Below are 23,776 nucleotides of genomic sequence, written 5' to 3' on the forward strand. Positions count from 1 at the left end.
TTGGGGGCATGGATCTTGTTATATGTGGTTTTGGTTTTTTTGTCCTGCTCCCAGTAGAGTAAAATAGTAGAAGGCATAGGAAAAAAGAAATACATGTTTTTTTTTAATTGAACACTGTATTTTTTTAAAATTTTAACTCGGAGTTGCTGCAACAATCAGCTGTAGTTTTCATTTAAAAACACCCGCCCCCCCACACACGCTCTGCTTTTTATTTTCTGTAAAAGGTTTCTCAGGCGCAGGCCCCAGCGCCGAGCCTCCAGGAGCCTGGGCGCCCACCCCTTGCGGTGGCCTGATGTGCGGCGGGGAGGAGCGAGGCGGGCGGAGCGAGGCGGGCGGGGCAGCCCCGGAAGGCCCGGCCAGGGCGGGCGGCCGCGGCGGCCGGAGCGGCTCGGGCCGCGGGCCCAACAATGAGAGGCGCGCGGGCCGGGCCGGGGGCGGGGGCGGGGCCCGGGCGGGGCCGGGGGCGGGGCCGGGGGCGGGGCCGGGCGGGGGCGGGGCGACGCCTCCGTGGGGCTGCAGGCGATTGGAGCCGAGCGACGGGGGGCGGCCCAGCTCCGGGAGAGGGCCGGGAGCTAACGGGCCGCCCGCGGACGGAGCGCGCCGATTGGAGGGCGCGGGGGCAGACGCACCGGAGCCGACCGCCGATTGGCCGTGGCGGGCCGGGGGCGTGGCCAGCGAGCGCCAGAGGGAGCGCGAGGGAGCGGGCGGCCGCCTGCCAGCCAGCCCCTCGGAGCCCGGGCGTGTGCCGCGAGCGGGGCCGGCGGAGGACCGCGGGGCGGGAGGCGCGTGCCCGGCTCCCGCGCAGCCGCCCGCCGCGGCTCCAGCGCCCCGCTCTGGTCTCGGGGCAGGGGGAGCGAGGGCAGGACCTGAGCGGGCGGCGAGAGCGGCGAGAGCGGCGCGCGGGGCGGACGGGGTCCCAGCGCGGGGCTCAGCGCGGCCGCCGCTCGCTCTCCCGCCGCCGCCGCCGCCGCCTCGCCCCGGGCGCCGCACTATGCAGGCGGACCGCCGGCCGCGGCGATGGGGAGCGGGGCGCCGCTGAGAGCCGGGCTCGGCCCTCCCGCTCCGCGACTGCGGGCCGCGGCCGCCGCCCCCGCCCCCGCCCCCGCCCGGGCCGCGCTCCCCCTCTCCCGCCCTCTCCCTCCCCGCGGCGGCGGCTGCTCCTCCTCCCCCTCCTCCCCCTCCTCCCCCTCCTCCCCCTCCTCCCCCTCCTCCCCCTCCTCCCCCATGCCTCTGTCCCTCCTGCTGCTCCTTATCCTGGTCCTGCTCCTCGAGGACGCCGGAGCCCAGCAAGGTGAGCGGTGCCCCGGGGGGTGCGGGGCCCCGGGACGTGAGCGGAAGGTGCAGATGCACGGGGGGGGGGGTGCCTGGGACCCGGCGGGACCTCGCGGGACCGGGCGGCACCCGGCCGGACCCTCCCCTCCGGGCTTCAGCTGCAAAGGTGGGCTCCTCTGCCTGTGCGCCCCCCCCCCCCCCCCCCCGGGCGCGCCTTTACTTTTTGACAAAGCCTCTGGCTTTCCTGAAAAGAGAGAAGCGAGACCCGGCTAGGAAGGCCTCCCTCTTGGTAGTGGATTCTTCTGGGGAGAACCTTTGGGAGGAAAAAGAGAAGTTTTGGAGGCGTGATTCCCGAAAGTTAGGCTAAAATGATGGAGAGACCAGGAGGGCAAGATAATTAAAGAGCGTCTTAGACTAATTGAAGGCAACTGGCGACACTTCTCTTTCGTGGAAATGCTCAGGTTCACACGCGAATGGCCCTGACTGTGGGTAGCTTTGAGCCTTGGGTTCGGGCCGTGCGGTTCAAGGTCCCTTACTGTGACCCCTGGTGGCCTGGGTGCCCCGCGTGCCCCGCCTACGAGCTGTGCTCCCAGATGGAGCACTCCGAGGTGCAAGGGTAATGAGCCCTTTCAGAAAGTGACAAAACTTTCTTTCCCCTACAGACCTTGAAATACCTATTTCAGAATTGAGCAAAACTTATTGAATAATGATCATAATGGAAAGAGAATGCAGGGCCCATTCCTCCCCCTCCCCCCTCCCCGCCCTTTAGTACTATTTTCAGGCAGCGAACCGCAATTTTTTAATCAGTTTGGCATCAGTTATTGGACACATTTTTCCATTGCATTTCCGTTTTTACTGCAGTGAGAAGGATATGGCTTGGTTTGTTACTTATTGCTGGGAAGATTTTTAAGTTGATCTCCATGTTTAAGTCCAGCTTAAAGGTTGCTCTCGAATGGTTTTCAGTAAAATGTGGAATCATGGCCATAAGCCTGTCATTATGAAGATGCTGAAACTCTGACAGGCATGTGGAAGTATAATCTAACAATAAAGAGAAATATATTTTGTAAACTGACTTCTTTTTGTTGTAGGCACATTCCTACATGTGTAACTTAAAATGTAGAGGCTTAGCATTCGGGTTTTTAGTTAGATCGTCTTCTTAAATAAATTCTTAAACAACAGCATTTACTAAATTAAAATGTTGAATCCTTACCCCCAACTGAAGTTTTCAAGTGTATGCCTATCTTTTCCTTCTAGTGGGGAGGGGGGGGGGACAAACCAGGAAGGCTTATATACGACCAGCGCTAATTGGGACTTAACTTTGTGGCAGGCGGGCGCAATGCTAAGTGGATTCTCTGTATTAAGACACTTAATCCTTACCATACCCACCTGAGATAAATCGCCTTATCCCATTTCAAACAGAAAGGAACTGAGACACAAAAAATATAAAGTACATAAAGGAATGTAACTACATAAACAGAATAATCTATTCCTTGATACAGAAAGGAATGTAGCTACATAAGCAGAATATTCAGTTTTGCTTATTTCTAGGGTGAGAGTGTTTCTATAATGTTTTTTTAAAAATCTTTAAACAGTATAGAAGCAGTTATATGTCTCCCCACATGAGGCAGTTGTCTCAATTTTCAGTTTCCTGAACTTGGCCTAATTAACATGCAAATATTATTACCTTATTTTCTTTCCAGGTGTAATTTCAGTTTGTAGCACAGCATTTTAACGAATGCATGGTCCTCTTTCACAATGATGTCTTATATAAATTGTGTAGATTAACACAAATAGAAATCATGGTGGTAATTTAAAAGACCTCTGATTTCTAGTTCTTCTGAGTTGATTGGGTAAATTTTGTGAAGTCATTTCATTTCTTTGTCTATCAGTGATATGAGAATACGTACCTATTTTGTAGCCTAACAAAAGTGAAATGATAATGCATAGGAGTGTTGCAAATGGAAAAGCATAATATAGTTGTGATTATTGTTATTAATTTTGAGTTTAAGTTGATAAATAAGAACCAGTTAGGTGGATATCACTGGACACGCAGGAATTGTGTGAAATTTCTATTTTCTAATTTTTAAAAATTCTGTTTTTTACCCAAAGACCCTGATGCAGACTGTAGTGGAATTGCTTTTAGACCAGTCTTAATCTGACACATGCTTTGGGGTGCACTTGGTATTCTCTCACATAAACTGAAAAGAACTCTAATTTCAAAATGAGAAGCAGTGTTTTAAAACACCTATAGAATTTTTAATAATGGGACTGTCTACATATTGTAGTGTTAGGTGACAAACTTGAGTTTTTACTATATAAGAAATCTTAGGAAGAAGACTGAAGAGAAGTGATAAAATAATAGTTGTCTTTTGGTGGTAGAGTTGTGGGTAATTTTTGTATGCTTTTCCCAATTTTCTGCAGTTAATGTAGAATCAAAATGTAAGCTGTGAAAAAATGTTTTGCGATGCTTAGATTTTTCTTTCTTTAGTCTTGGTAGAAATGCATTCAGTGTATATGTTGAGGAAGAACTGTGCTTCAGGAATTTTTAAAAATCTCTCAGACATCGTTTTGAAGTAGCAGAAGGTGTTCACTCTCATTCCAATTGTCGTTTACCCTGGAACCACACAGGTTTCAACTGCACAGATCCATTTGTATGCGCCAGTTTTTTTCCCCCAATAAATATATTGGAAACTTTGGGGGAGGCTTACAACAGTTTGAAAAAAGTTGCAGAGAAATTGCATAGCCTAGAAGTATTTTAACAATTAAGAATAAGGTAGGTATTATTATAAGAATACAGTATATAATACCGGTAACATACAGAATGCATGTTAATAGGCTGTTTATGTAATCTGTAAGGCTGATCAGGCTTCTGGTCACCAGTAAGCTGCGAACAAAGTTTTGAGGGAGTCCGAAGTTACAGACGGATTTTTGACTACACACAGGGAGGTCAGTACCCTTAACCCCTGAGTTGTTCAGGGATCAGCTGTAATGCTCTACATACCTATTCCTGAGCGGGTTTTCTGCTGTCAGAGTGATTTTTCTTTTTATTTGGCTCAGAATAAAATTTATCATTGGTCTGAAAATTTGTCAACCTTTCATAGCAGGGATGTATTTTAACCAATATTATTTCATTTATTTGTAAATAGATTGTGCCTCTGCACATTTAATTTTCTATGATGGTGTTTTAGATATAGCTTATGTTTTTGTATTTTTAAGTTCTAAGTTTGAGTTGAGTTCATCTTCAGAATATTTTTGCTGTTGAAAGCATTTTTTTTCCCATAACACGTCCCAAAGACTTAATTTGGTCAAATTTATTATGATGATTGCATATTTGCTACTGTAATAAATGTATTTAATAGGAAGTTCAGAGTCTACTGTGAATAATTCTGTGTCTCTGATTTACATCTTGACTAGAAATTTGTGTCCCCTCATCTCACAAGCTCAGCTTCCTCCTTCGTGTCCTGGAGGGTTTGGCTACCTTCTAGGTTAGATTATTATTGGAATGTGGTAAAATATCAGGGAATTAATTTTTTACAATTTCCTTCTTTTTTTTTTTTTTTTTAAGATTTTATTTATTTATTCATGAGAGACACAGGCAGAGGGAGAAGCAGGCTCCATGCAGGGAGCCCAACATGGGACTCAATCCCGGGTCTCCAGGATCACACCCTGGGCTGAAGGTGGCGCTAAACTGCTCAGCCACCTGTTTATGTCTATTAATATGAAATATTTGTGAAAGTACTGATTTTTGTTTGCATAAATCTATGAGACAAGTTCATTCTTAATCATTCAACTTCACAGTGATGTCAGAACTAATGTGTGGGGAAAAAATTGTTTTCTGTCATGTAGTGGCTTTATTTGGTTGTGAGGCAGGTAAATAGTTTTCCAACAGTATTTGTAAATTGTCAGAAATGAAGAGCACATCTCCCTCAGCAATGGTCATTTGTAATTATTTCTAATATTGACATTAGGTTAATTTAGAATTTTCCATTGTCTTTTCTTGGCAAAATAAAATATTAGGCTCTCGGGACTCCTGGGTGGCTCTGTGGTTGAGCGTCTGCCTTTGGCCCAGGGGCATGATCCTGGGGTCCCAGGATGGAGTCCCACATCGGGCTCCCTGCATGGAGCCTGCTTGTCCCTCTGCCTGTGACTCTGCCTCTCTCTCAGTGTCTTTTGTGAATAAATAAATAAAATCTTAAAAAAAAAAAAAAGGCCTCTTACATGTAGTTTTGTTCAGAGGTAAAAATCAGAGCATCCTTCTTCTATATTTCTGATTAATTTTGCCCAGTGAAAATTAGAAATACAGCATAAATTCCATAGTTGCTAATGATTAGGTTTAAAATCCACATTTTAAGAACTCAAACGAAAAATCAATTGTAGAATTGTATGTCATTGATTTTAGGTAGATTTCCCGATGCTTTAAGCAAAGAGGAAACATTAATTCCCTCTGGAGGTGGTTAATATCTCTGTCTGAACATCTGAGCTTCATTCTAGAAGACCCAACTAAAAAAAAAAAAACTACCTTAAGATCGTGAAATTGGTGTTAAGTGAAAGTACCACCTATAATGAAAATGACAAATGAATTAATTTCCAAAAAGAAATCATGAGGATATGTATGATGAGGAAAGGCTACATGTGTATAGAAGTGGTTTTAAGTTTAGGATTATACTTAACAAAATGAACCATGAACCTAGGTTGGGAAAGCTCAGTAGTAATGTTGGGCATTAATGGAATGCATGCAAATAGCTTCTATTTGAGCTTCTTAATTCGTTGGAAGGATGTAGCATGATGATATAAAATTGTCAGGTTTAGGAAAAGCTTCGTAGATATAGTGAAATGTGATTGTTGAAAGATGAAGTGAGACAACTTGGTGGTTTTTCTTGTGCGGCTCATGGAATCAGTTTACTTTGTAACCTTACTACACAGCCTTACCACTGTATTTATTAAATATTGTACAGATAATTACAGTTGTTTAAGACCAAAAACTTGATCATTATCCACAGTTCTACCCCCTAACCTATCAGCTTACTATTCATATGTTTCTTCCTATTCCATATTCACACTCCTACATAATAATCTTATGTGGTTGTAATTTTTTTTTTATTTTATTTTTATTTTTATGATAGTCACAGAGAGAGAGAGAGAGAGAGAGAGAGAGAGAGAGAGGCAGAGACACAGGCAGAGGGAGAAGCAGGCTCCATGCACCGGGAGCCCGATGTGAGATTCGATCCCGGGTCTCCAGGATCGCGCCCTGGGCCAAAGGCAGGCGCCAAACCGCTGCGCCACCCAGGGATCCCATGTGGTTGTAATTTTAATCGTGTTATGTGCTGTAGGCATGTTGTGTTGAAATTGTGTACTGTGTAGGCTAATTTAGCACCCATAGGAATACTTAAAAAGACAGCAAAAAAAATATTCAAAATGTAAAAATTCATCACAAGACATTATGAAGTAATTACTCTATTGTTTGGAATTGCTGTTACAGTATTTTCTTTAGTCCATCTGCTTGAATTCTTCATCAAGGGTGGAGTCTTTTAAGAAGATATTTCTGTGCAAAATATTAGCTTAGAAACCTATGTAATGCTCATTTCCCAGATCATTATGTGGATTAAATCAATGTAATATATGAGGACAGAAAGTACAGATACTCAAGTAAACTAGCATTTAATGAATGCCATTTTCCACTGAAGGAGATGAGATGGGATAACAGGGTAATCTTAAAAGCCTGCTAAAACATTACCTACTAATCACCCTGCATGCTGAAGGATATGTAGCTGGAAGAAAAATGTTGATTAGCCACTTGAATTATGGAGATGCTGGTTCCCTCAACTGCCCTCTGAAAGTGGGCAAGGCTTTTGTTGAGTTGGGTGCATGCAAGTTGGCGGTCAAAACTGAATTCCTTGGTTGATAAGGAAAAGATGCTGGTACTCTTTATCATCCTTTCGTTGAGAACCTGCAGCATGACGTAGTACCAACTATGAGCTTCCAAGCATGTGTGCACGTATGTCCTGAGACATTTAGAGAAGAGTAAAACATTCTGTCTTCAGAGAACCTACCATGTAGTTGGGGAGATAATTATCTTTAAGTTGCATATATAATTCAAGGGAGGTTGCATTTTGCTGTGGGTTTGCAGGGAAGAAGCACTTGTGGTGCCTAAGGAGGTAGAAGCCTTTCTTATAAAGTTATTTTAACTGAGTGAGCTTTGAAGGATTTGTAGGTTTGTAGGCCACAAGGATGACAGACGTTTGAGAAGTAAAGATAGCAAGGAGTCAGGAAGGCCTGGGAGTGTGGAAGCCTAGCCTGTTGCAAGACTCTAAGTCCCTGGTCCTGGCTTCCTGCCTCCTTCCTGAACCCCAGGCCTTGCTCCTGCCTCATAATTGGGTGGATATTGGCAGGTTGGTTACTGCCGGCCATGGTTCTGGGGCACTGGGGTATTGCCTTTCTGAAGCAGTGTGGCTGGCAGCCTCTTGATCACCTGTAAGATGTAATCCAAACTCCTTTGCATATTATACATGTAATTTTTTCACAGCATGGTCTCTCCTTTCCTCTCTGACCTAATCTCATGCCAGCATCTGTCACCTTTTATATGTAGCTCACAGGTAAGACCAAACTACTTTTTATTACTCTAGAGTATAATTTCATGGTTTTTTGCCTTGTTCCCTATACTGACTTCCTTACGCATGCTATTTTCTTGGCTTAGAAAGGCCTCTTCCTTTCCTTGCCTGCTTGGTAAACTCCTAATATCCCTTCAGAACCCTTCTTGGGTATTATCCCTGAGAGGAGTTCTTTAACGGTCACCACACACTCATCTCCAGATGGGACGTTTCAGTTATGTCTATTCATTCATTAATCACACTGAATATTAGAGATTAGTCCTGGCAGAGAGTTTTACTCATTTTCTTGTTTCTAACATGCAGCATGATATCTGTCATTCAAAACACATGAATTAAGAAGGCATTTCTGGAGTGAACCTGCTGCCCCAGGCCCATGATTTGGTGTTGGTCTCTGGGCATCTCCTCCCCAGGCTCCGTTAGCATCAGAGCCTGCACTTTTCGGGCTCCTGGGAGGAGAGCCCGCTCTTGCACCTGACTACCTCCTTGCTCAGGGCCTAACATTCCGCCTAGGGTCTCCCAGCTGCCCTCCGTCTGGGACCTAGGTAGGCTTCTCTGCTCCCTAGGTGGAAATTCCACCAGAACTCTGCACACAGCCATGGCTATTCTCAGAAAACACTGCCGTGCCCACCTTGTCTGATTGGTCATCTTGAAGAGCAGCAGCCTTCACTGATTTAGCAGTGTCAGCAGATGGGGTGCCCTTCTTGGCCCTGTCTCTCAAACTTTGATTTGACTGACTGCCACTGGCATTATCAGAGTCCCCCAGTCGTGGTTCTAGTAGTTGCCTTGCCTCCTCTTTCTTTGACGGCTCCAATTCCTGGAGAATGTTCAGGTAGTTTCAATAATCTGGTGTCAGAGGAAAGTTAATGAGAAATGAAGGCAGAAAAGTCCAGTGGGAACAAGGACTTTGTGAACAAAGTGGAGGACTTTCCATGGAGGGCCAGACAGGAGTTTGTACCTGAAGTGTTAGCCAGGCATCATCCTTAGATTCCTCTGCCTTCATCCGTTACACTTGTCTCTCTTGAGGTTCACTTTGTCATCCCAGCCTCCCGTGTCCCTCTTGCCTTTGATGCCCTTCTCCTTGTCAGATCCCATATGTGGCTATGTGCCAGTCCTCCCGGTCTTCTCTGATTCTGGGTAGCTCAGGGCTACTGGAGAAAGTCGTGTGGCCAGTGGGACTGGATCTACCGCAGTGAGGACTACTGAGCAAATCTCCAGCTGTGTAGACCAAACCCCGGCCCTGCTTGCATCCCCACACAGTATAACTGCCTCCTTCCTTTCTTCCCCAAACCATCTCTTCCTCTTGTCCAGGACACTGCTGTATCAGGGAACGTAAGTCATGTTATAGTATAATTTTTTGTTAATGTTTTAGTATAATTTAAACTCGAATGGTGTTTCTTATTCTGTACCTGGAATCATGCTCAAAATACACACTGGCTCATGTACATCTTTCTTCTGGGCTGTTGGCTTTCCACGTACCTAACATCTAGGCTTTTTGGAGTGACAACCGTTCTCATGAGTAGATTCCATCCGTGCTGTGCATTTTCCTAGTATGTGGCGCGCAGCAAATACTCATTAAATATGGATTTCCTTGCAGCCTAGTCTCCATTCTCCTGCAAGTATCATTTAAACTGCCAGATTTTTTTTTCCTTTTTTGGTTTCGGCTTGTGTTTACTCTGAAAAACCTGAACACTTTCTTCGTCTCTACTGTTTCATACTTTGGTGGACTTTGAAAGTATGGAGACTTTGGAGTCAGATGCACCTACATTTAAATACTAGGCATGTCAATCGAGGATATCTACTACCACTCTATTGTTGTTAAATCTCGAAGTCCCCTCTTTTTCTAGAATGTTTGGGGGCTGGGATCAAACCTGTTTGGGTAGTCAGTTTTTGTTGAGTGAATCTGTACGAGTGGAGGTGGTTAATACATAAGCAGGTGACAGCTTTGAGGACGAGGAGAAGGTTGGAGACTCCATGGTAACTGAAAACTAAGTAGGGAGATGCACAGAATGGAGGAGGACCTGAGCAGCAGCAGCAGTCAGTATTAAGATAAGTCTATGGGGATCCCTGGGTGGCGCAGTGGTTTGGCGCTTGCCTTTGGCCCAGGGTGCAATCCTGGAGACCCGGGATCGAGTCCCGCATCGGGCTCCGGGTGCATGGAGCCTGCTTCTCCCTCTGCCTATGTCCCTGCCTCTCTCTCTCTCTCTCTCTCTCTCTCTCTCTCTGTGACTATCATAAATAAATAAAAATTTAAAAAAATAAAAAAAAATAGATAAGTCTATGAAGATGCTGGAGAAGTTGCAATTAGTTCAAAGAACTGAGCCAGGGAAGAATTTTAAGAAGGAGGGAGGGAAAATCGGAAGGAAGAAAGATGGGAGGGAAGGAAGGGTCAGCAATGCTAGATAATCTGGAATGGTCACAAATGATAAGGATGGAAAAGTATCCACTTATGTTTGGCAGCTTGGAAACCACCCACTTGGGTGAAGAGTTTCCTTGGGGAGGTAGGTCTGTGGTTTGTAGGGCTGCCATTGCAAATTAGTACAAATTTAGGTGGCCTAAAACAACAGAACCGTGTTGGCATATAATTCTGGAGGCTAGAATTTTGAAATTGGGTTATCAGCAGGGCCATACTCTCTGAAGATGCTAGGGGAGGCTCTTTCCTGGCCTCTTCCTAGCTTCCGGCTGTTTTAATCTTCAGAGCTCCTTTGTATCAGTCCAGTCTCTGCCTCTATAATGTAGCAGCCTTCCTGTGTCTGTATCTGTGTCCAGATTTTCACCTTTTTATAAGGACACCACTTTTTATTAGGGTCCACCCTCATTGTAACCTCATTGTAACTTCATGACGTCTGCTAAGACCCTGTTTCCAAATACAGTTACATTCATTGGTACCAGAAATTAGGACTTAAACATATCTTTTTGGAAGGGATGCAGTCCAGCCTTTAACAGTCCGGAAGATGAATTGCAGTGCTGTGAAACTTAGAACAGGAGGCAAAGAAGTAAGATGTCAATTATGGAGAACAGAAGAAATTTCTTCTGAGAAATTTCTCTGTAAAAGAAAGGAAAAGTGAACAAGGAAATGGTAGATGTCGGGGGACACTAGATGGAAAGAATTTTCTGTGGTATTTTGTTGTTGCTGTTAGTGTTAGCGTTCTATGATTTGTTAAAATGCAAAACCTAGGACCCATCGTGGAGCTATTTTACAGGTTATAATTTGCAAAAGAGGCAAAACTATACCTGCTTTGCAAATATAAAATGAACACATGTCAAAGATTTTATTCAATTCATTCATTAATGAGGGAGCCACTAATGTTAAGTCCTGTCCAGAGAGTATTTGAGATACTAAGTGGTGTTTATGATCATAGGATATGATCACTAGATTAGATGGCTAAGGCCAGTAGAGTCATAAACAGTAACCTTCGGGATTATCTTTTCAGCTGGACAAAAGTGATTTGCATCTCTACTAGACAACAGTTGGTATGTTAACATGCAACCCAAACTGGGTTCAGCTAACTATTTTGTCCTATAAATCTTTGGGCAGCTTTTGGCTTTTGTGACATTGAAAAGATGTGCTGCTCACCTTTTTTTTTTTTTAACCAATTTCCAAGTTTAAGATCCTTTTTCTGATGTGTTTATTAGAATCTAGGGAGATAGAGAGGGGGGAATCTGAGAACCTTTACTTAGCCCTTAGGTGATTCTAATGTTGATCTGAGAATCACTGAATAAGATGAAACTGAGTGGCATTGAGTGCCCATTTGAGATTGGAACCCATTATTTATTATTTTTTTTTTTAAAGATTTTGTTTATTCATGAGAGAGGCAGAGACACAGGCAGAGGGAGAAGCAGGCTTTTCACAGGGAGCCCGATGTGGGACCCGATCCCAGGACCCCAGGATCAGACCCTGAGCTACAGGCAGACGCTCAGCTGTTGAGCCACTCAGGTGTCCTCCTGGAACCCATTACTTTAATGACACCTATCCCCCTGGAGTTTGTGACACCCCCCCCCCCCCCCCCAGTAGTGCTCAGCTCCGTGGCAGATCATATGATCCAGGAATGAGGGTTTGGGAGGGTTTGGGAGATGGTCAGGAAGGACACAAAGGCTAGGAAGTAAAGGTACCAGGAAGAGTTAGTTAGTGCCAGATGTTGAGGTCTAGGCTGGGCAGGGAAAGCCATGAGGCCAGAACCAGATTGATAGATGGGGAGAAAAGAGAGACGTCAAGTTCACAGAAAGTATGTGGGTATGAGAGAGCTGCAAGGTCAGGACACCCACCGACCAGCAGAGTGAGACCGCAAAGTTTCTGAGTGTTCACAGGTGGGTGGGCGTGCCTCTAACAGTGGCAAAAGTCAAGTCCAGGTGGTGGTCCTGAGAGAGTTACTGAAGGGAGGTACAGGTCATCGTGGAGAGGAGGAGTGAGAATTACTTTCTCACTGATTTATGCTTTTCACAAGACATTCCACTGGACTGTTGTTACTTTAGGTTGTGGCCAGATGCCCTCTACCTACCTATGATGGGCAAAAGCCTTTCTGGGCTTTTAATAGTAGCCTCCAGCAAGGAGTGTTTATGGAGCACATTATTATAGGTAAGGCCCTCAATACTAGATATTTTCATACAATATCTCATTTAATTTTTACCCTGTGTGTCTGAATTGTTAGTACCCCCATTTTACAAAGCCGAGGTTTAGTAGCAATAACTAACCTGAAGGTCATGGTGAGTGGTGGGATAGGGCATTTAAATTCATTCTGTGACTCCAGAACTCATTTGCTTAACCACTGTGTTCCAAGTTGGGTGTGTGCTTGGTGGGGATTAGAGAGGATTTATACATCTCACATTCCTTCATGTAATTCAATTTTTTAAATTATCACACATGCAGAGAATAGTTCGGGCTTAAAAAAGAATGAAGCTGGGAGCTATTTCTTTTTCTAAAAATTGCCACAGTGACCTTCTTCAGGCTTTCAGAGCATATCCATCTTGTCTAGTATTTTTTAAAAAATGAGTGAAATTAAAGCAGTACTGCGAATTATTTACTTGAGATTTGTGGTGGTGCAACTTTAAAAATTTAACAGTAGTAAGACTGATGTAATCCTTTAGTCCAGAAATTCACAGTGCTAAATACTGCATTAAACATCGTCATTGCAGCCAGATGAAATAGGATGTATTAGTTAATTCTTGCAAGTTATTCCTTTGAATGCCTTTCTACTCTGAATGCCCTTTTTTTTTTCAGCTGATTTATTATAAGATTTCACAAATGCATTATAAGATGGGATAGAAGTGACATTTATAGGAAGTAGAGTCAGACTCAGTAGGGGTTAATCCTTGAAAGCTCGCTGGAAAAGTATAAACTGTTCATAGTTTATACTGATTGTAATGAAAGTTACATTGCTCTACGTTTGTGGCATGTTTGTGCAAGCTTCTGCATTTGCCTATGGTATTGGTATGGTATTGTTACAGTGTATTTAGAAGTCACACAGTATTTATATTAATACTATTCAATCATTCAGATAATTTATATTAAGTATTAGTAGTAATGTGGCTAAAATACGGGGGTGGCGGCAGGGTTAAATGTAATTGGTATCATGAGCATGTGCTTATTAGAAAAAAAAACACAAACACTTGAAGTTTAGAGCAGCCTAAAATAATATGTTCTTCGTTGTATTCATTCATTGTTACTTATATATGTTTAATGTTCTTTCTGTTTTCTCTAGGGATAAGTAGTTTAAAAAAATACTGTTATTTTCCTGGAAAAATACCAAAATTTATATCTGGCTTAACACATCTGACCTTAGACTCTTCAGAGGAAGTGAACACATGTTCTGTGAGCAATCCCTTAGATAAATCGGCAGCCAAACAAAGGAGCAGTAAGATCAAATTCCAGTGTTTCTTCTCCACTGAAATTCAAAAATTGCACCAACAGGCTTCTGTCCTTCATGGCCAGTTATAGTTTGGTGGAAACCGTCTAGAGGAGGAGAAGCTAACGGTGATGGTGGTGTTGATGTTGGAGAAAGATGTGGTGGTATTGGAGTTACTGGTGAGGGCGCACAGATTGGTCCTAGGATAACCGTTGTGAAAGGGATTTTTCCCGTCGTAGTTATGCTGCCTTTGTCAACTCTGCCTTGAGAAAATGGCTAACGGGAGGTGGTGTTGGCTGGTCACAGGTCATCATTATTCTTTCTAGTGCACAAAGTTAAGCAGAAAATTTGGAGACTTACTCCTGACCCTATTAGCACCTTTTTTCTTTTTCTTTTTTTTTTTTTTTTAAAGATTTTATTTATTCATATGAGAGAGAGAGGCAGAGACACAGGCAGAGGGAGAAGCAGGCTCCATGCAGGGAGCCCGACGTGGGACTTGATCCCAGGACCCCAGGATCACGCCCTGGGCCGAAGGGAGGCGTTAAACTGCTGAGCCACCCAGGGATCCCCGCACCTTTTTTCAAACCCTAATTTTAAGAGCCGTTGGCCCAGGAAAGAAATGACTCCAGGGCTGTAGGCTAATGAACATTCTCTTTCCTGTAACTTCTGTTTACTTGTTTTAAAAATCAGGAAGCGGGACTCCAAAACTCTTTCGTTGGACTGCGGATTGTGGGAGGGAAGTGTTCTTAGGTTGTGTGTATCTCAGTGGCCAGAACAGCCTTAGCCTTCGGGCCGGAGGGAACCCAGCCGAGAAGGCTCTTAGACCTTCCTCCCGAGAGGTCCTCGCCTTTGCTCTAAGTCAGCCTCCTCAGCCTCCTCAGCCTCAGGACGACTGACATTTACTCTGGGGGGTTCTTTACTCTGGGGGGCTGTCCTGTGCACCTCGGAGGATGTTCTGTTCGGCAGCATTTCTGGTTCTACCCACCAGATACCAGTAACACGCCCCCCCCCCCCATTGTGACAACCAAAAATATCTCCAGACATTGCCAATCGGGAGGTAAAACTGCCCCCCTGGGAGCCTCCGGGTCTCCCCTCATTCGAGCACCGCTGCTCCAAGTGTAGTAGGTGCTTAGCCAATAAAGAATTTTTTCCAGATTTTAGTCTTACTTTTTTAAATACTTTGTCATTTTAAGTATTGGTACGGAATAGGATTTGCTCATAACTGGAAAACTGGAGGCACGTTTTCTAATTTGAGGGTAAAAGTGAGGATAGGGTCTCCCTTGAGAGTTCAACCTAACGACCTCTGGATGCCTACTGCAGTGGTTTCCAGAGTGCCGGTAATCTTAAAATAAATCAGCTGTAAAAGGGCATTCAGAGTAGAAAAGCATTCAAAGGAATAACTTGCAAGAATTAACTAATACATCCTATTTCATCTGGCTACAATGACGATGTTTAATGCAGTATTTAGCACTGTGAATTTCTGGACTAAAGGATTACATCAGTCTTACTACTATTAAATTTTTAAAGTTGCACCACCACAAATCTCAAATAAATAATTCGCAGTACTTGCTTTAATTTCACTCATTTTTTTTTTTATATACTAGACAAGATGGATATGCTCTGAAAGCCTGAAGAAGGTCACTGTGGCAATTTTTAGAAAAAGAAATAGCTCCCAGCTTCATTCTTTTTGCGGGGGACCCTTTAGCGGGTCAGGATTGTGCAGGCAGGAGTGTACAGGATGCCAGCGTAACATGTATTTCTTCCTTGGGAATAACTGAGAAAAACATTTGAAGATTGCTGGCCTAGTGATACTGTATAAGCCCAGCCTCCCCTTTCAAACTAGAATATTCTAAACATCCTCTTTGCGGCAGTAGGTGTTTGTCGAGGCTAGCACATCTATTTATCTGGTCAGGTTAAACTTATCAAATTGTCTTGGAAGTATGAAACATTCAAACTTGTACATTGTAGTAGTAGACTTGAGACCTTCTTTTAACTTTGGGTTCTGGTGCATATCATCTTTTTTGCTAGGGGAGGAAGCTCTGAACTCCATCACATATTTTAGAACATTCTTGGCACAGTCCTTGTGGACTGTTCATGCCCTCCCCCTACACAAGATACTGAAAAAAGACGGCTCCATCTTAATTGTTTGCTTCATCAGCGTGCATGCAAAAGTCCTGTTTTTCATCAGTTAGTATTTATTTTGTTAAATTGCACTTTATGGAGGAAAGGGCAAAAAACATTTTGCATATTTATTGACAATCAAACATAAGTATGAGCATAAAGACATCTAAAAATTACTCCTAACACTGCTTATGCTCTTTGTAAAATTCATTTTAAAATGGCAACCGTAAGTTAAATAGTAGCCTGTGGGGAATACATTACATGGGACAATCTGCCATTACTAAGTCATGAATTCAGCTGTTAATAGGAAATTCTTGGGTTCCTGAAATCCATCAGCACTTCCAGTCACTTAAAAAGCTGCCTTAGTGTCTATTCACTAAAGAAAATACATTTATATTTTGAGTTATTTTATTTATTCAGTGGCTACTTTTCAAGATTTAAACACTCCAGAAAGCACATTTTCATCTTTTCAATAGCAAGAGAACATTTCAGACTAGTTTCGTAATGTTCAAAGCTCTGTCTTAGGGGATAGTCTTTTTTCTCTAAGGAAAAATTGTAATGATTATTCAAAAGTTATTTATGTTACAATTCATTTATTTTCACAGTGAAGGTTTTATATCCCTGTGTTTCTAATTTAGATGATTTTCAGAAGAGATATGCAAGGTATTTTCATCATACTTGCGGAGAAAATTTGAGTGTTTTTTTTTTTCCTTCTGAGTTGTATAACATTTAAGATTTATATTTGCAGAAGATCAGTGGGTGTATCACAAAAACATGTTTATTTCATGGTGCCTCTATATAGTATTGAGGGACTATGCCTAGTTTCTGTGTGTAGATTGAAAGCAGGTGTAGGGATAGCTACAGTTCAGTGTTGCTCACAAGTTGAGCTTTATAAGAGAGGTTTGTTTAGGAAGCCAGATTGCTAGTATTGACCTTTAAAAGTGGGCCAACATTACTAGTAGGGATTTGAGAATAAAATTTCTTGATCAGAAAAGGACATGAAGTACTGTCGTCATAATGTACATACAGAATTTTTCCTTTATTAAAGTGAGTTTTGAGACGGGTTTGAAATTACTTTTTCATTGGTACTTGTACAGTTTCCCTATTCACTGAATTAATATTTATTTTGCAGCTACTTGCTAGATACTATATTAGCTTTTAAAGCTTTCATTCATCTGTTGTAGTAAATGGTATCAGCACTGCATTGTTCTTTTTTTTTTTTTTGCATTGTTCTTAAAAATAATAAATCAACATAATAGAAAATCCTTTTACAGACATCTGTATCCATATTGACTTTTAAATTCACCACTGTCACTTTTGATACAGTTTTTTTGTGTAAGTACAGAACTATTCCAAAGGTGATTATAAATGGCTATTTTGGAGGAAAAAAATACTATAATTTTAGTATGATGTTTTCATCTTCCTTTCAGAAGGAGATTCATTTGAATCCCGTCATGAAGGAATGCTAAATGGTACAATGGGAGCAGCAACTGAAACTTCTCAGCATTGCTTGCCTCTTCTAGGTGCTCAAACACCAAATTTTAGGATAAAAGGTGGATGCAAATAATAGTATGTTAAGTTACCTGAGTTCCCGTAGTGAAGGAATTCTGGAGCAGATAGTGCTGCTACCAAGATATGAAGGTTATTTTTCCTAATCTTTACTAATTCATTAAACTGTTATTTTTTCTTCATCATTCTATAGGGGGAAAATGAAGTTTTTGGAGAGGGATTACTAACAAGTCCAATTTCAATAGAATGTAAAATTAAATTTCCTTAAATACTGCTTTAATGCCTTCAACAATGAATGCCTTGAAATGCTGTCATATGATCTGTGACCTGCGTAACCTTTAGTATAAACTGTTTTTAGATATCCTTCAACTTTTCACAGAGCTTTTAGAAGGGTTTGTGATGAATGGATGGAGCTGATCACATACTTTTATTTTTATAGTTTACATTTACTTTGAACAATTTATATGAATTGATACTCTTTTAAAGATTAAATTTATTATGATATGTATATACATTTATTGTAACCTATGTTTACTTCTGTTTATTGAGATTGGAAGGTTCTTTGAACTCACTGGGGTAATCATTGATTAAGTTGACCTTACCTGACTTCCTTTGATCCCTGTGAGGAGATATACTAAGAACCCTGTTATCCCTTTTATCCTGTGTAAGGAAAGTGTTGGTATAAAACATGTCATACATATTTTAACATTTTCACCAAAAAATCCTGATTATATATAAAGTTAAAGGTGTAATAAAGATTCATCCTTTTAACTCTTTTTTTTTTTTTTTTTAAGGTGATGGATGTGGACATACTGTACTAGGCCCTGAAAGTGGAACCCTCACATCAATAAACTACCCACAGACCTATCCCAACAGCACCGTTTGCGAATGGGAGATCCGTGTAAAGATGGGAGAGAGAGTGCGCATCAAATTTGGTGACTTTGACATTGAAGATTCTGATTCTTGTCATTTTAATTACTTGAGAATTTTTAATGGCATTGGAGTTAGCAGAACTGAAATAGGTAGGACATTTTCTTATAAATGTACATGTAATACATCACTTCCCCAAGTTTTAAAACAAAGCGATCTTTTATACTTACACTGAACAAGCAGACTATGTAGGATGATATGTAGGAAATTATTTGTGTGGATTATGTGTGGAAATCTCAAATGTGAATCTTTTGGGAAGGGGAGATTCTCATCTGTTCATTTACTCTCCACATGAGCTTGTCAGTACTTTTACAAGACGCCACTGTACTGCTTCTAGACCATTAATTGTCTCGTTTTTTAGTTTTTTCTAATCATTTTATTTGCAATTAAAGAATAGAAGTATAATTCATGCTTAGGAGGCACTGTATCATGGTGATTGAGAGCATAGGTTTTGGATCCAAACTGCCTGGTATCAAATCGTCACTCTGCTGTTAGCTTATGTGTGACTTTGGACAAGTTACCTGACCTCTTTTTTTTACTTGCAAAATAGGGATGAACTAGTAACATGTAACGTGCTTAGAACAGTCCATAACATGTAATATGTGCTTACTAATGCTAGCTGCTGCTATTATTCTTCGCTAAGATCAGCAGTTCTCAATTATGGCTGCATGTTAGAGTCACTTGGAAAGATTTTAAATAATACTATATTCTAGATAATACTATATCCCTATCCTAGACCATTTGGATCAGAATTGATTGGGTAGGACCCACACCTCTGTATTTTTAAAAGCTTTCCAGCAGAATCTGCTTTGTAGTTGTGTTGAGAATCTTTGGTTTAGAAACCAGTCCCTTTGTCTTAAAGGTGGAAAAATGTTTACGACTATTTGAAAGAACTAACATCATAAAATCTTGAATTCTCTGTGAATTAACTTGGAAACATGTTAAAATGTTTCGCTGTATAAAATATCTTTCAGAATTGTAGTTGGAACCCAGTGTCTTGTTTAAGCATGATGTTCATCCTCCAGAAGCCTCCTCTCCATCTCTAGTGGAATCCTTTATCTTCTCTACTTTTTGGCCTCTTACCTAGGAGAGAAGCAATTCCTGGCCAGCTTCTCTGACTGCTGATTGATAACCTCTATTGCCTCTCAGTCAGCTCTTAATTAGTCTGGTAGCTTGATCAAGGTGTGTATATTGCCATGAATATACGGTCTTGGATAAGCTTTAAGAAACTCAGATTGTGTAAGGATCTATAAACCACTGTAACACTAATAAAGGGCAGCTGGATATTAAATGTGTGATGCAGTCAGGAGTAATAATACCACCTGCATGGTCTTGTAACAGCAATAAAGAAAGGTGAGCCAGAGTCCCGTCAAACTCAGCAGTTTACAGGACATAAAGGAGCTAGAGAAACACATTCTATCAACTGTAAAGACTGTATATAAATAACATTTTTTAAAAAAGAAAGGGAATTGTGATACTTTAAGAGCTACATCTTCCAAAACTAATATGTGGATCTTGTTTTGTCTTGATTCAAGCTGCAGGAGGACATTGTTAATCAGAGAAATTTTAAGAGGAACCAGGCAATCAGTGGTAGCAGTAATGATTGTTTTTGATGTGTTAAGCTTATAATTATTTTTTTAAGATCTGATTTGTTAGAGACGTTCCAAAGTTCAAATCTAATATACTGTTGATAGCCTTTTCTACTTTGCTTTCTCCCCGCCGAACAGGGGGAATCATTACAACAGCACTGCATAGAAGTAGCTTTTAATTCTTCTTAACAGCTACAGAAACTCCATAGTGTGGAGGTACTACGGTTTATGTAACCTCTCTTTTATGTATAGATACTTCCAGCATTGTGCAGTTACAAACAGTGCTGCAATAAATAACTTTACACTTCTGTTTTCTTATATTCTTGGAGGTACGTCTTCAAAATAAATTCCTGAAGTGTGATTATTGGTTCAAAAGATAAATGCAGATATAGCTTTGTTAGGTATTGCCAGATTCCCCCCTACGAGGGCTGTGCCAACTTGCATTTCCATTCAGCAATGCGTAAAATTGCCTGTTTCCCCACAGCCTTACTGGTGTATGCATCATCATGCTTTTGAAGCTTTGCCAGTTGATAGGTGAGAAATGGTATCTCAGTATACTGATAATTTGCATTTCTCTTACTATAAGTCACGTTGAACATATTTTGTTTGTATGTTGAAGATTCATTTTTTAAGTAACTTTATGTTTGTGTCATTTGCCTATTTTTGTCAGATTTTTTTTGGTCTTTGTCTTTCTTTGGTGCTAGGAATTCTGATACTGTCTTTTAGTGATAGTACCACTATATGATTACATGGTGCAGACAATTTCTCCTTCTTTGTCAGTTGTCTTTTGACTTTGTTTATGGAATTTGTTTATATGGATCTTTTCTTTTTTTTTTTTTTTTGCCATGCAGTTTTTTTTCAGTGTAAATTTATTTATTTCTCCTTTGCATCTGGATCCTGAGTCCTAATTGGAAAGCCTCTCCCCACATGTTTTCTTCTAATACATGTATGTGGTTTCATTCTTTTTAATAATTAGATTCTTGGTCCATTTAGGGATATTCTTTTGTGTGATGTGAAGTATAGATCTAATAGGATATCTTTTCCAAATGACTAATCACTTGTCCTAACGCTATGCATTTGAAAGTCTACCTCTGCCTCAGTAATGTGAGATACTGACTTTGTTATATCCTCAAGTTCTGTATATACGTGGGTCTGTTTCTGGGTTTTGTGTTGTGTTCCACTGGTCAATATTCACATATAAGATCTTATGCTTTAGGGGATCTGTGGGTGGCTTAGCAGTTTAGCGCCTGCCCTTGGCCCAGGGCGTGATCCTGGAGATCCGGGATTGAGTCCCACATCGGGCTCCCTGCATGGAGGCTGCTTCTCCCTCTGCCTGTGTCTCTGCCTCTCTTTCTTTCTCTGTGTCTCTCATTAGTAAATACAATCTTTAAAAAATAATAATAAAAAATAAAATAGTTACAGATTAAATCATAGAGGTTCTACAATATGTTTTAATGTCTAGTCTCTCTTTATGAATGTTCATTTTTAGTGTTTTCCTGGCTGTTCTTGCCTGTTTATTGATCCATATGAAGTTTTTTGGTTTTTTTAAGATTTTATTTATTCACAAGAGACACACAAAGGCAGGGACACAGGCAGAGGGAGTAGTAGACTCCCTGTGGAGAGCCTGATGTGAGACTTGATCCCAGGACCCCAGGATCATGACCTGAGCCAAAGGCAGACGCTCAACCACTGAGCCACCCCAGCATCCCAATTCATATGAAGTTTAGTTATTAGCCTGTCCAAGTTCATAACGGTGTTTGTTGGTATTTTTACTGTGATTGTATTGTTCATAATTTGTCTTTGCTTTATTGAGTCATCCTGTTGGAGAACAAGAGCTGCTTTTTTTCCTGTTTGAATTTAATTTCATTGTTTTCAAAGGTGTTTTGAACTTTCTCATATAGATTTTACACATTTTTTTTATTCAAGTTATTCCTAAATATCTTCTCTGTTGCTGTTATAAGGGGAGATGGTTTGATTTGGTTTTGTTTTGCCATTATGTCTTCTTACCAGCTACTAATTATGTGACGACGATTCCTTTCTATATGATGATTTTATATCCTACTACTTTACTGTTTTTTTTTTTTTCTTTTCATTCAGTTTTACTCACTTTCTAAGAATTTCTGGGTACACAGTCACATCTGCAAATAGAGAGAGTTTTACTTCTTTTCCAGTTCTTGTGCCTGTGATTGATTTTTCTTATCTAATTACACTGGCTATTACCACCAGTCATTACTATGTCAAACAGTAGTGGAGGTGGTAGGCATCTTTTCCTTGTTCCTAATCGTAATGGAAAGGTTAGCTCAGATTACCATACAAACTACCATATACTGGAAACTTGTTTTCTCACAGCTTTAGAGTATGGAAGTCTGAAATCAGGGTGTCAGATTGATTTCCTGCTGAGAATTCTTTATGCCTTATAGACAGCTACTTTATTTCTATGTCCACACATGGCAGAGAAAGAGAGGGAATGAGTTCTCTTTCTCTTCTTACAAGGACACTAATCCTATCAGATTAGGACCTTACCCTTATGGCCTCATTTAACCTTAGTTACCTCCAGAAAGGCCCTATCTTTAAATATGTTCCCATGTAGTGGGAGGGGGCTGCAACAAATTAATTTGGGGGGAGTACGTAGCAGGAAATATTTATTGATTTCAAGTTTCTTGAGTGGTTTTCATTAGGAAAGAATTGGATTGTGTCAGAAACCTTTTTTTTTTTTTTAGCATCTGTGGAGATGGCTGTGAGATTTTCTTCTGAAAATCTATGTGATAGATTATATTAATATATTTCCTAATATTGAGCAAACTTTGTGTTCCTGGAATGAATTTCCCTTTGTTGTGTCATTCTTTTACTGTGGCATTGGATTCTGTTTCCCAATAATCAATTTAGTGTATTTTTATAAATATTGATAAGCAAAAATTAGTGTATAGTTTATTTTGCATTGTCCTGATTAGGTTTAGGTATTGATGTTACATATGTAAGTGCAAAGAATTAAAAGGTTTTCCTTCATTTCCACTGCTCTGGAAACATGTAAGAGACTTTTTGAACAAGCTGGTATTTGAAGGTTCCACTCTGTGAAACCATCCAGGCCTGGTGCTTTTCTGGTAGGTCCTTATTTTATTTTTTCTAAGGAGAATGATCTCTTTCAGATTTTATCTTTAAGTAGTTCAGTTTCAGTAAGCTTTTAGCCTGGTAAATTCCCCAGTTCACCTGGGCCTTCAAATTTATTTGCAGTGATGTCTGCAAAATAGAATCATATGATTTTTTTCTGATGGTTATTTCAGTGTTTTTTTTTTCAGTGGTTATTTCCTTCATATCATTTTTGTCTTGTTTATCTGTGCTTTCTCTCTTTTTTTTTTCCTGATTATCTGCTAGTGGTTTGCCTATTTTGTTGATTTTTTCAAAAAAAATGTATTTTGATTTATTATAATCAGGTCTGTTCTGTTTTTCTCCACCTTACTAATTATTTTCTTCATTATGCTTGCTAAAGTTTTTTGTTGTTGTTGTTGTTACCTAGCTTTTAGCAAAGAATCTTAATTCATTTATATTTATTTTATCATTGTTATTGATAAATGTGTCTAATACTGTGGGGTTTACTTGGATCACATCTTTAGGATTGATACATCACAGATTGATTTACAGAATCAGTATTTTTTTGGAAGTCTGTAACTTTGTTTTGTATTTCCTTTTTACCCAATAGATATTTATAATTGGGTTTATAGTACATAAATAAACTTGCAATTGGAAGTACCTTTTTCTGCTGTTAAATTTTTACTACATTGTAGTCATAAATATCTCTAAATGTGGTTGTAATAGCTCTTCTTAATGGAGCTTGCTTATATTTTCTGTACAAACCTCATATGCAACCTTTATTATGAATATCCCACATTCAGAAAAGATTTGTTCTCTA

General features: G+C 40.8%; 1 protein-coding gene across 1 annotated transcript in view; it reads left to right on the top strand.

Annotated features, from left to right (window-relative positions):
- The first annotated feature begins 292 nt into the window (after positions 1-292).
- The window catches only part of DCBLD2 (discoidin, CUB and LCCL domain containing 2), a 110,531-nt gene continuing 87,047 nt past the window's right edge, over positions 293-23,776 (top strand). The window contains exons 1-4 of the mRNA XM_041748614.1: positions 293-422; positions 520-1,051; positions 1,179-1,291; positions 18,145-18,372. Of these exons, the coding sequence (XP_041604548.1) occupies positions 293-422; positions 520-1,051; positions 1,179-1,291; positions 18,145-18,372 (1,003 nt within the window). The remainder of the gene's footprint in view (positions 423-519; positions 1,052-1,178; positions 1,292-18,144; positions 18,373-23,776) is intronic.

The sequence above is a fragment of the Vulpes lagopus genome, chromosome 1 (genome assembly GCF_018345385.1).
Source record: "Vulpes lagopus strain Blue_001 chromosome 1, ASM1834538v1, whole genome shotgun sequence".
Classification (NCBI taxonomy): domain Eukaryota; kingdom Metazoa; phylum Chordata; class Mammalia; order Carnivora; family Canidae; genus Vulpes; species Vulpes lagopus.